This window comes from Mandrillus leucophaeus, unplaced genomic scaffold (assembly GCF_000951045.1).
Source record: "Mandrillus leucophaeus isolate KB7577 unplaced genomic scaffold, Mleu.le_1.0 Scaffold1012, whole genome shotgun sequence".
Taxonomy (NCBI): Eukaryota; Metazoa; Chordata; class Mammalia; order Primates; family Cercopithecidae; genus Mandrillus; species Mandrillus leucophaeus.
Genome location: NW_012098233.1, coordinates 699,036 through 712,807, shown reverse-complemented (window position 1 = coordinate 712,807; position 13,772 = coordinate 699,036). Strand labels below are relative to the sequence as shown.

At 34.2% G+C, this 13,772-nt stretch overlaps 1 protein-coding gene across 2 annotated transcripts in view; it reads right to left on the bottom strand.

The window, feature by feature from the left end:
- Nucleotides 1–61: 61 nt before the first annotated feature.
- RNPC3 (RNA-binding region (RNP1, RRM) containing 3) overlaps nucleotides 62–13,772 on the bottom strand; it is a 30,221-nt gene continuing 16,510 nt past the window's right edge. The window contains exons 8-15 of one of the 2 annotated variants that reach the window (XM_011975942.1): nucleotides 13,318–13,443; nucleotides 11,368–11,519; nucleotides 9,735–9,896; nucleotides 8,489–8,583; nucleotides 7,798–7,856; nucleotides 3,349–3,481; nucleotides 2,637–2,704; nucleotides 62–1,147 (exon numbers count right to left, since the gene is read on the bottom strand). In XM_011975942.1, coding sequence (XP_011831332.1) covers nucleotides 2,642–2,704; nucleotides 3,349–3,481; nucleotides 7,798–7,856; nucleotides 8,489–8,583; nucleotides 9,735–9,896; nucleotides 11,368–11,519; nucleotides 13,318–13,443 — 790 coding nt within the window. In that variant the 3' untranslated portion in view covers nucleotides 62–1,147; nucleotides 2,637–2,641. The remainder of the gene's footprint in view (nucleotides 1,148–2,636; nucleotides 2,705–3,348; nucleotides 3,482–7,797; nucleotides 7,857–8,488; nucleotides 8,584–9,734; nucleotides 9,897–11,367; nucleotides 11,520–13,317; nucleotides 13,444–13,772) is intronic. The other variant, XM_011975948.1, reaches the window with a different exon arrangement.

The window sequence follows — 13,772 nt, the reverse complement described above, 5'->3', positions numbered from 1 at the left end:
GTGCAGGTTTCGGAATTTTTTTTTTTTTTTTTTTTTTTTTTTTTTTTTTAGGAGGGAGAGGGTCTCACTCTGTCACCAGGCTGGAATGCAGTGGTGTGATCATGGCTCACTGCAACCTCAACCTCTGGGGCTCACGTGATCCTCCTGCCTCAGCCTCCCAAGTAGCTGAGACCAGAGGTGGAAGCCACCACACTCGGCTACTTTTTGTATCTTTTTGTAGGGACAGGGTCTCCCTACATTGCCCAGGCTGGTCTCAAACTCCTGGGCTCAAGCGATTCTCCCATTTTGGACTTGCAAAGTGCTGAGATTACAAGTATGAACCATTGCACCCTTTTAAAATTAGTATTTCATTCAAGTTCCAGATCACTGTAATGTGCAGCCAAGACTGAGAACCAGTGTTCTTGGCGATTATGGTCATCAACCAGTCGGGAAACCACTATTCCTATATACCTGCCAACACTGTTTTTCACTTAATGCACTACCCTTAGTCGGCATTATGTGTTCTCCCCTCTATTACACTTTTTTTCCCTTGTTTAGAAAAAGAAAGGGGAAAGAAGAAAGATACTTCTATTGCTATCTATGTCAAAAGAGACTCACTTAAGACTTTAAATGAGAGGTCTGCTACTCTTTAGAATTTACATAGTAATCCAGACATCTTAATTTTCAATATAAGTACTTTTTAAAAGAAAAGCATGTCCTTTGCCCAATTAAATTTTAAACATATTATAAATACCTAAACCAGATACATTATACAACAGAAAGCATGTTATTGAATTAAGTTTAGAAAATATACAAATAGAAGAAACAAGACTGTATTCTGAGTTAAAGTAAATGAATACATTCTCTAAGTAAGTTGACCTGATTCACTAACTTTCCCTCAAAAAATTATATAACCTAAAGGACAGCACAGAAAATTCAACAACAAATCTAAAAACACATAAAAGATTTTTCAATCTATACAAACAATTTTAGAAATATTTCATTTGAATAAAGTGTAAAAAAGTATTGCTTAACCTGGATCAACAGGTGGGGGAAGGACAAACATTTCTAAGAAAAAAATAAAAAAAACACTGCCCCAAAAAGGATACGACAAGAAAGGATACATTTTGCATGACAGTATTACAGCAGTATTTACGCAGGAATGCTTCTAAAGAAGAACAGCAGAATGCAGTTTAATTTTTTTTTCTTATTTTTCAGCACCAGATTTACAAATAAATGATTTTTAAAAATACAGACTGAAATCCATCTTTCCTCTAAAGTGTTTATAAGACTTGTGACTACCCAGTATAGACATACAACACAATTCAAATATTCAAGCCATCTCAGAGGGACTAAACATTAAACAAATTTTCTCTTATTTATTCATATTTGTCAATTAAACACCAATTGTGATTGTGACCAATTTACTTTATGTTCTTTTAGTTTACAGAGGAAGAAAAATTTAAATAAAAAACAAAGGAATATATTTCCACTTATTTCTTGAACAATGTAGCAAACATTAACATTTAAAATGCTTAATTCTACCATACTTAATCATCAAATTAAGTATGCACTAAAATTACTTGTTTTAAGGACAAAAAAAAGATGTAAGTCCACAAACACATATTGTTGTGAAGTGTGTTAATAATTTTATATACTCAGTATTGTTGAAATTTTTTTTTTTTTTTTTTAGTTGGAGTCTTCCTCTCTCGCCAGGGTAGAGTGCAATGGTGTGATCCCGGCTCACTGCAACCTCCACCTCCCACGTTCAAGAGAGTCTCCTGCTTTAGCAGCCCACGTAGCTGAGACTACAGGTATGCACCACCACACCCAGCTAATTTTTGTATTTTTAGTAGAGACGCGGTTTCACCATGTTGGCCAGGATGGTCTTGATCTCTGGACCTTGTGATCTGCCCACCTCCACTTCCCAAATTGCTGAGATTACAAAGGTGAGCCACCACCCTCAGCCAGAATTATTTTTAGTGACAGTTTGACCTTTTTTTTTTTTTTAACTTTTATTTTAACATTTATTCTAGGTTAATTTTAAGAGTTAGAAAATGTATCTGTGTTTATCCAAGGAGTTTCCAAGCTGTGGTCTCTGGATCAGATGCCTCATGATTACCTGAAAACTCATTAATTTTGTAAATTTTCAGGTGCCAACAAGGGTGACCAACTCGTCCTGGCTTGCCGGACACATTCCCCATTTCAGCACTAAATGTACGGCTTCCTGGATATCCCCTCGTTAAAAGGAAAACTGGTATAACTAGCTTCCCTAGGTCCCCACATCAGACCTACCAAATCAAAAACTCTTTCAGGGAAGGAAAGAACCTACATATTTTTGTTTTATTAAGCTCTCCAAGTGATTATGATACATATTAGAGTTTAAGAACTATTGATTTACTATAGGCAGAAAAAGTTAAAAAAAGAGTAACTGGCACACTCCCCTTATAAGATTCATTCTCCAAACAACTTTTACATAAAAATGGGTTTTAATCTGTAGTTATAGTTTTGAAGTTTAATGGGACTTAACTGCACAGATAGATATTTCCTTAAAAAGTACATAAGAGATACCCGAATTACTACTCTATTAAACTTTTATTCTTAATTGTATCTAAAGAATTAATCTTGTCTTTTTATTACGTTTTATTCGCACTTACCTTTATTAATTTTTAACTCTTTTTCCTTCCTTAGGATCTTGTTTTGGTCTAGCAGATCGAGCAAACTGCTAATAATTTAAAATTAAGGTTTCCTTCATGAATATGCAAGTAATCTTTTCTAAATAATTCTCAAAAACATTCTAATGTATGGTGGGAGTATGATTTTTTTAATTTACCTTGAGTGTCTCCTGACTCCATGACTTGAGAGGAAATTAATAATTAACTTTTCCTTTATAGTCATTATTTTTTATACCTGGGCCTTTGCTTCTTTACCTATCTTGCTGATTTCTAGTTTGCAAACTGCATTGATTACTAAAAGCAAGATGGTTAATCAATGATATACTCTGGTTATTAAAATTCTCATGTAGAAATATAAATTACAATAAAATTATAAAATGAATTAGTTCTTTTATGACTCCAAATGTACTTCTGGATACTCTAGTCTCTTCGCATAACTATGTGCTTTTGAGCTGCATAAGTGAAACACTTAAAACTTGGCTAAAATTGAACAACTTCATGCTGCTGAAGCTCCTTTACTAAAAATCTAAATAACACTGTCATTTGACTCAGTAAGGTGGGTTTAAGTGTAACTGAATGAATATCTACTGCTAGAATGCAAATTGTGGAAATTTCTAAAGGATAACACGAAAATTTATTTCAGTTATACCCTTCTAAAAATTATAGTTTTGAAATAGATGGATTTAAAGGATACAACCACCATGGGTTTTCCAAAAAGCACATATCCATTAGCTTCCTTTAAGGCTTTTGCTGCTGCTTTTTCATTAGGAAGTCCAATGAAAGCTTGTCCTTTCATACGACCTTCTTTCATCAAACGTATATCAAACCTAGAAGGAAGAAAAGAGCTTTGATTCAAAGAATGTTAGTTTCAATGATGTGAATGAAAATGTGTTGAACAATTTAAAATGTTGTTATTTCAAATAAAAGTGACTAAAACATTTGATAGGCACGTCAATTATTCAGTTTTCTAAAAATGTATTTCATGTTCTTGCACTAAAACTGATTCGACAAGTAGGTAGTATTTGTTTAAGATGTATTTTTAACTATTCTCAACTATCATAAAAGTATGTGATTTAAAAATTATACTACTAGTAATAAGAAAAGCAAACTTCACTTTTTTTTTTTTTTTGAGACGGAGTCTCATTCTGTCACCCAGGTTGGAGTGCAGTGGTGCAATCTCGGCTCACTGCAAGCTCCGCCTCCTGGGTTCATGCCATTCTCCTGCCTCAGCCTCCGGAGTAGCTGGACTACAGGCACCCGCCACCACGTCTGGCTAATTTTTTGTATTTTTCGTAGAGACGGGGCTTCACTGTGTTAGCCAGGATGGTCTCTATCTCCTGACCTTGTGATCCACCTGCCTTGGCCTCCCAAAGTGCTGGGATGACAAGTGTGAACCACGGTGCCCAGCTGCAAACTTCTTAAATTATTATTTATCTCAATTTTTTAAGTTCCTTACAATCTGGCACTACCTGCTCAAGTGATTAAAAAGAAACAAAACAAAACAAAATAACACTCTATAACGAAGAATGGAAAAATAAAAAGGATTAACAGCCAGTTATAAACAATTATAGAATTCATTACATGTTTTTTTTTTAATTAATTAATTAATTTATGTTTTGAGACAGAGTCCTGCTCGGTTGCCCAGGCTGGAATGCAGTGGCGTAATCTTGGCTCACTGCAACCTCCACCTCCTGGGTTTAAGCGATTCTCCTTCCTCAGCCCCCCGGGTAGCTGGGATTATAGGCGTCTGCCACCACACCTGGCTAATTTTTATATTTTTAGTAGAGATAGGGTTTCATTATGTAGACCAGGCTGGTCTTAACTCCTGACCTCAAGTGATCCCACCCACTTTGGCCTCCCAATGTGCTGGGATTACAGGCGTGAGCCACCACGCCCGGCCTAGAGTTCATTATATTATTATAAGCAATTACAGAACTTCGAAGTAGAAAGGAACCTCAATGATTATCTACTCAAAACCACAATTTTACAGTTGATGTCTAGAGACAGTGAGTGACTCTTCAAAGCAGACAGCTAAGATCTAAAGTCAGAAACACAAACCAAATTTTTAACTTCCTAATATAGTGATCTATTCCATAGTGTATTCAATTTTTTGAAATTTTTGAAAGAAAATCAGTCAAACGCTACTTAGAAAAACCAGATTGTAATTTACAACTGAAATATTACCTAATATTTAGTCTACGAGACTACCAAAATAATACAACATAAAAAACTATCAAAAAATGCAGTAAATTATTTTTTTTCTTATAATCATGACTCAAAGATGGCAACAAAGAAAAAGACTTAGCATTTTACATGACCAGCAAAAGAAAAAATATTTTGGCATCCTGATAAGAGGTATTTGTTCCTAATGAATATAGAGAATTGTAAAACATGGTTCCATTTGTGTATACCTATCTAAAAAAACACATAGGCCAGATAAGATTTTTAAAATATTGATGTCACTTGAAGATTAAAACAAAACTTAGTTACAGTCACTTATTTATTTTATCTGCACTCAAAAGCCTCTTACCTTATCCTTTCTACTACTTCTTACTTTTAATTTATATGACAGGGAGTCTTTCATACTTTGGAATTAACAAATACAGTATTGTAAAGAATGAAATTCTAACTCCAAACATTAGCTGATATGGTTTGGCTCTGTGTCCCCAAATCTCATTTGAATTGTAACTCCTACATTCCCATGTGTCATGGGAGGAATGCTGTTACAGGTGACTAAATTATATGGGTGGGTCTTTCTTGTGTTCTCGTGATAGTAAATGAGCCTCGCAAGGTTTGATGGTTTTAAAATAAAAAGAGACTGGTGGCATTTTTCCCCTGACCTAGAGATTTATGGAATTTTGAACTTGAGGGTATCTGTTGGAAGAAATCTCTAAGCAGCGAAGCATTCAAGAGGTGACTTGGGTGCTATTAAAGGAATTCAGTTTTAAAAGTAAACACCATAAAAGTTCAGAAATTTTGCAGTCTGACAATGCAACAGAAAACAAAAAGAGAAGAAATTCAAGCCAGCTGTAGAAATCTGCATAAGTAATGATGAGTCTGATGTTAATCCCCAAGAAAATGATGAAAATGTCTCCAGGGCATGTTAGAGGTCTCATGGGAGCCCCTCCCATCACCTGAGGCTTAGGAAGGAAAAGTGATTTCTAGGGCCGGGCCCAGGGTACCTGTGGTGTGTGCAGCCTAGGGACTTGGTGCTCTGCCCACCAGACACTGCAGCTGTGGCTGAAAGGGGCCAACATAGAGCTTGGGTGGTAGCTTCAGAGGGTGCAAACCTCAAGCCTTGGCAGCTCCCACATGGTGATGAGCCTGGCAGTGCACAGATGTCAAGAATTGGGGTTTCGGAGCCTCCACTTGGATTTCAGAGGCTATATGGAAATGCCTGGATGTCCAGGCAGAAGTTTGCTGCAGGGATGGGGCTCTCATGAGCTAAGGCAGTGCAGAAGGAAAATGTGGGGTTGAGGTCCCCACACAGAGTTGCTACTAGGGCACCACCTAGCGGAGCTGTGGTAAGAGGGCCACCGTCCTCCAGACCCCAGAATGGTAGCTTGCACCATGCACTTGGAAAAGCTGCAGATACTCAATGCCAGCCCATGAAAGCAACTGGGAGGGAGGCTGTACTCTGCAAAGTCACAGGAGTGGAACTGCCATGGGAACCCAGCTCTTGCATCAGCATGACCAGAATATGAGACATGGAATCAAAGGAGATCCTTGGAGCTTTAAGATTTGATTGCCCCGCTGGATTCTGGACTTGCACAAGGGCTGTAGCCCCTCTGGTTTGGATGATTTCTCCAGGGCCCATAGCACCCTTGTTTTGGCCAACTTCTCCCATTTGGAATGGCTGTATTTACCCAATGCCTGTACTCCCATTGTATCTAGGAAGTAACTAACTTGCTTTCAATTTTACAGGCTCCTAGGCAAAAGGGACTTGCTTTGTTTCCAATGAGACTTTGGACTGTGGGCTTTTGAATTAATGCTGAAATGAGCTGAGACTTTGGGGGACTGTTGGGAAGGCAGGATTCATTTTGAAATGTGAGGACATGAGATTTGGGAGGGGTGGGGGCAGAATGATATGGTTTGACTCTGTGTCCCCACCCAAATCTCATCTTGAATTGTAACTTCCACAATTCCCATGTGTAGTGGGAGGAACTCTGTGGGAGGTGATTGAATTATAGGAGTGGGTCTTTCTTGCACTGTTCTCGTGGTAGTGAAGGAGTCTCAAGATCTGATGGTTTAAAAAAAATGGGAGTTTGTCTGCACAAGCTGTCTCTCTTTTTGCCTGCCACCAGCCACATAAAATGTGACTTGCTCTTCCTTGCCTTCTGCCATGATTGTGAGGCTTCCCTGGCTTCATGGAACTGAGAGTTTTCCATTAAACCTCTTTCCTTTGTAAATTGCCCATTCTCAGGTATGTCTTTATCAGCAGTGTGAAAACAGACTAACACATTAGCTTTTATAACATTTATAAATCACAACCCTCTCTTTTGCTTTCACAAAACTGGAAGCCTTGCTCAATGAAGTTCTTTAAAAGATGACAATTTACTGTCAGAGTAAGAATCTAAAAAGTTTTGCCTCACTGCTATATATTCCTGGATGATTCATTGAAAGAATCGTTTTCAAAGCACAGAAACACAAATTCATGAGTCCTACCCATGAAACCTAGAAAATCAGACTCTCTGCAGGTGGACCTATAAAACTGTTTTTCCAGGCTCTCCAGGTGATTCTTGTGCAACGTTAAAGTCTGAGAACCATGTATTTAGAGAGAAGATTAAGGTCAGAATGTATCACAGGCCTGTTTCTGCAAAGAGTTTTATTAGAACATAGCCATGAATATTCATTCAGGTTTTATGGCTGCCTTCATAATACAACTACAAAACTGAGTAGTTCCAACAGACACAGTATGGTCTGCAACAAAATAAAAATATTAAATTTTTACTATCTGCCCATTTACGGAAAAAGTTTGCTAACTCCTATTCTAGACATCTTAAAAGATCAATTGTGCAACAGCACAGATCAACTTTTTCATATAATTTTTTATCTCTAAAAGGAAAATGATGGAATTAAAATAGTAAATTTGTAACAGATAAAAACAAAACATAATTTAAGATTATATTTTACTGTCACTTACATGATCCGCTGTGTTTCTGATGAAAAGTCAACATATCTTCCAAAAATATATTTAAGGTCCTAGAATTTCAATACGAAGAAGACAAATAACAAAACCAGGGGAAAAAAAAAACTGTTAATAAATAAATACATACATCAATACATCAATAGAAGAGGTCATACTGGACTAAGGTTTTAATCTAATATGACTGGTGGCCTTTCAAAAGGGAAAATTTGGACACAGACACTCACAAAGGGAGTACGCTATGTACAAAGGCAGAAATTGTGATGACGCTGCCACAAGCCAAGGAAGGTGAAAGATCGCCTGAGCTATGAGAGAGGCACAGAACAAATCCTTCACTCAAAGCCTTGAGAATGAACCAATCCTGCCACACTTTTGCCTTCAGTTTGCCTCCAGAACTGTGAGACAACACATCTCTGTTGTTTCAGCCACTTAGCCCTAGGAAATTAATACATACCCCAAACTCTGTCTCAGTATTTACTGCCAGAGAAGCCAAGCTATGAGAATATTATTTTAACAAAAAATTAACCTGAAAATACTAAACAATAATTTGTCATGCCCTGAAGCACAGTAAAAAAAAAACAACAACAAAAACACATTCTTAAAGGTAGTTTCACACAGATTTTAACACACCAAGTATAAAACCTCAAATTATTTTCATTTACATGAAAAAAAATCAATTTATACCTACCTTTTCTTGAACATGTTTAGCTAAATTCTTTACATAAATTCTACAGTTTGGTTCACCAGGTTCATAACTTCTGAAAACTGAAAGTGTTTCCATTTCTTATTAAAAAACAAAAACAAAGATACACAATTAAAATATTTTAACCAAGTTTTTAAATGTAATTATCATATTCAAATATAACTGTTAAATAGACAAATTAAGCTTTATGAAAATGTTAAAACTATAAAATTAGTAACAATGTTACAAATGGGTTTAAATACACTCACTGAAAATCTGAATTGATTATATAGAAAACTTTTTATATATAAAACTTTTAAGTTTTTATATATATAAAAAACTTTTGTTTAAAAAATTTCAGACTTCTAGAGTAACTAAAATTTGGCCAATAAAATATCTACTATTAAAACTCCATTAAGATGAGTCATGTTATAAAAAAAGAGTAAAGTATATATGCTAATTGATTTGGGTAATTATTTTGCTTAAAGTGAATTTCCCAAACCATCAGCCACCTCCATATTTAAATGCAAGAATGAAATAAGCACAATATCAGGCATCTCTGCAAGTGGGCCTATAAAACTGTTTTTCCAGGCTCTCCAGGTGATTGTTGTGCAATGACAAACCATGGCCTAAGAACCCCTGTATAGCTCCTCTCATTTAACGTCAGTAGTCTGTTACAGAAAATCAGATAGATGTTTTGTGTAAAAATCCTAGCTGGAAGTCTATTTCCCATTACTGTCGGAAAAATTATGTACTACACATCAATCTAAAGCCTCTAAATATTTTCTGACAATATACTAAAACAGTAAAAGTCTTTGAGAAGTAGAAAACTATGTTAGGATATAAAATCCTAAAATCATAGATTTCTAATCACCATTTTTTTTTTAACATCGCTTTGTATGTATCTCAGACACAGTATTTGTGACAGTCTTTCGGCTGCATTTGGAATATATAACCCCAGACTTGTAGGACATACTGACTTATTTTAAATGACACATAAAAGTTTTAGGAATGAAAACAAAAATTTTTCCCAAATATAGACTGGAAACACTGTATGGAAAGAAATGTTCTCTCCACTATAAAGTATGAGTATTAAAAAAAACCAGAAGAAGTGATTACAAACATTAATCGGAGAGATGTTCTAAAGTATGTGCCTTAAATTAAGGTAAATGGCATGACAAACTTGTTTTGTTTCTGTAAAGTCAAAGATATGTAAAATGGAATATGTGCTTAGTTTATTTCGTGATATTACCTTCTCTAGAAATTCTGCCCTTTTCCAATTCCCTTCTGGAAATACATTCTGATGGCATTTCATCAGAGTCTTCTTTAATCTCCTCTGCGATGTCCAAATTAGGTTTGGGGAAGATTTTTCCAAATCCTATATTGGATGCATCAACTTCAGTAGCAGGTAAATCTAAGAGTTAAATGTTAACATTAACCATAAGAATCTCTCCTTTAAAAACAGTTACTGCCCCCTCCTCCCAGTTTATATTTAATAATATATCTTTAGGCACTAAAATTCTTTGGTGTTTCTCAATATACTGAAAGAGGCATATGTAAACATTTTCTATAAAGGTTCAAACAGTAAAAAAATTGTGTTAAAGGGTGACTAGCCATGAGATAAGAAAAATTTATAAAAAGAAAAATGTTAAACGCACAAAAAAGGAGTTACCTGAAAAGGCACTACATTCACACTCACCATCCAAGACAGGAATGAAAACTAGTAACAGTTTTCCACTCACTATGTTTGCAATACTTACTAGAATTCTATCCTATATTCACACAAGTGCTCAAAGATATATGTGCAAAGACATATTCCACTATTTTCTGTAATAGTAAAAGAAGGGAAACAACCTCAACTTCTATGAAAAAAGCATGATAAAATATTGACAAAATTATATTATGGGCTATTATACAGCTAAAAAATGTAAAGTATATGATTATATTTTGACATAGTAAGCTACCCCAAACTAGATTGTAAACTTCAAAAAAGAGACCATGGCAAACTTGTCCATGGAGGCTGCTAGATAACAAACTTTCAACAAGTCACTACTGAGTGAATGATAAATACCATCAAAACATAACGTTCATTTAAAAAATAAGATGGAAATGTGTTCATACATGTACAAGATAAGGTCTGGAAGGATACACACACACACACACACACACACACACACGTACATATATACACATACCAAATTGCTAACAGTATTTGCCTTTAGGTAGTAGGACAGAGGAGAGTGAGGTTTGAGGTGTTAACTTTTTAACAATTTTACTTTGTTTTGGTTACATTCCGATCAACTGGGATTATTTCAGAAATTTCAAAATAAAGACTTAAAGAACAAAAGAACACCATTATAACATCAAATTCGTGATTAAAACAAGCAAAAAAACTCTGTAATTTCAATACGTTTTTTTAAACTTAAGAATAGCTTTCTTGGCAACAATCGTCCATGTCTTTTGGATTAAAAATATATACATTTACATTAAGTCTACAACTCACAAAATAGTCACATTGCTTGTTTTCTAACCAGAAATATTAGTATAATTACACTAATAAAACCATAGGCCATCACATGAAACAAGCAATGAAAAAGTCAGTAAAATATACATTATATTTTTAGTGTAAACATCAGCAAAAAGCACTAAATTTCATTCTAGAAGTCATTATTAGCAAAGGGTAACAGTGACAATCTCGCCATTTACCATCAATTTCTGTTATATAAAAAAGTTGAAAGTGGATATTATTCCATGATTTTGAGGAAACACTAATTGCATATTTTAAATAAAGTTGACAAATACTAAAATACAAAACATTATATGTAAAACTTAATTCTAACACAAAAAGTTGATTTCAGCATGTGAAATAACTAGAATATCCTTACCATGATTTTTTTCCTCACAATTTTGTTCCTTCTCTAAATCTTTCTTAAATGCAGCTGGCATGTCAGTAGATATATGGAATTCAATTCTTTTATTACCTACAGGTTGTGGTTGGTCAAATACATCTGAAGGTAACAGCACTGGATGTAAGCTGCTATTTAAAAACAATCATAGCATTAGTTTGTAATTGCAAATAAAATCCTGAGTAAAATATTATTTCAAGTTTACTTTAAATTGTAAAAGTTAACACTGACAAAGGATTCACTATACTTTTGATATTGAATAAAGAGAGTGACTTAGATTTATTAGTTTAATAAACTTTAATACTCTCATATAGGTACTAATAAATTATTAGTTTACACATAAAAAGGTTCAGTAATGTTAATAATTTGTATAAGGTCATTCTGGAAATGACAGAGATTTGATGACTATTGATTCTAAACCCCAGGATATTTACCAATATGCAAAATAGTGCATTCTATGTTTGATATTTTAAACATATAGATAACACTAGATTTTGATGACTTAAAATTATCAATAGTCACATTAAAACCATGAAAAGAAACAGATGAAATATTGATAACTTATTATTTCTCATTATATCCAAAATATTATTTCCACATATAATCAATATAAAAAGTTATCAAGATGTTTTACATTATGTCTTCATACAATTTTAATGTGGCTAACATTAATTTCTATTGTTCAGTGTCACTATAGAGATTCAAAGGGAAAAAAAGGTAAAATAATTCAAACATGTATAAAACAAGTATCATTTTACTGACAACTTCCGGACTATAATAAAATGTGCAAAACACAATGGAAAGGTAACTTATATCTACTAACATTCTTGGATAACTATGGCTTGACCCTTATCCTAAATCTGCAAATTCTTTAGGAAGTTTATTACAAGATAAAGTAGTGCAAAAGGAATTCTTAATTTTTAAAAATATCAATGGCATTCCAATGGCTTCTTCAATAAATTCAAACTTCACAGCCTACCATTTAGGGGAGGTTTCAAATCCTTCTAGCTTTCTCTCTCATTGTTTCTATTCCTATTCAATAAATTTTCTTCTCTGGAAACTTTCCTTTTATTCTTCCATTCACATAGGTTACAGTTTCCCTGCCTAATTTTTGTCTCTCCTCCTTAAAGGGCCAGCTCAAATGTCTCCTCTCTCTCTTACAACCTTTCCAAATTTCTCAACTGGCTGTGGCCTCTCTTTTCTCACAATCTTTTAGTTCTTAGTTTATATTTCCTATGTCATGTATTATAAATGCTAATGCAATAATCATCTGTGCATCTGGCTTATTATCCTTAAGACTATTAACTCACTCTTTGAAAAGACAGCATTAAACTTTAGAAGCATGCTTTAAACTACACACAATATTTAGCAGAGAACCTTACCATACATTCAACAAATACTTAAAGGCACTCTGGTGGGTCCTGTGTGCCAAGAAAAGATACGTGAATTTTTATCTGCTGGGTACTTTTTAAATAAAAAATGTCTGATATCAGGTGATGGAGTTAAGAGAAACTAAATAACTGTACATAAACACACTCATGTTTATATTAGTGACATTATTCACTAATATATTACACTAGTGACAGTAATGTCACTAACAAAACTATAAATGCACAAGGAGAAAGAGCAAAGAAATGGTAAAAGGAAAGTAAATGAATTTTGTTTTGGATAATATCCTAAGTGCCTATAAGAAATTCTGAGTCTGCAGACAGCAAGCTGGAAGAAAATACATGAAGGCTTAGGACAGAGAAGAGAGTACTGGTCAACTGTGAGAGAACTATGAATATTTATAAATTTGGCAACTAGGAAGCCAATGGTAAACCAAGAACATTGAAAGGAAACAAATGCCAGCTTGAAGAATGATGTGAATTAAGCAAATAAACAAAGTACATACAAACAACCCTCATTTCATAGTTCAAATAAAATTACCTGTGTGAAGGACACAAAGGTGTATTCAACATATCCTTTATTTTTCTCTTTTTTCTCACATGGCGCTGCTTTATTGTTTTTGGTCTTTTGGGCTGAAGATTTGCTAGTTCCATTAATTTGTTCATTCTACAATGAGGAGAAGAATGATAAACAAAATTTCCTTTCTAGAACCATAGCTATTTACCACTGTTTCTATTAAAGTTAAATTTATATTTTGGTATATAATTTAAATTTTAAAATGTTTTACTTATATCAAATATACAGAACACTATCAATTAAGAGATAACCAATTTGAGAAAAGCTCAAATACTAAATTGCCTTGCTCAGCTTTCATCTTACTTGGAAAAAATTAAAAATAGACTTAATTACATGTTATCAATTTTTAAAATGTATGTCTCATCATAAGCAGTTGCCCAAATAAAATGGTTGAACTTCAATGCCAAACAGTTGAACAA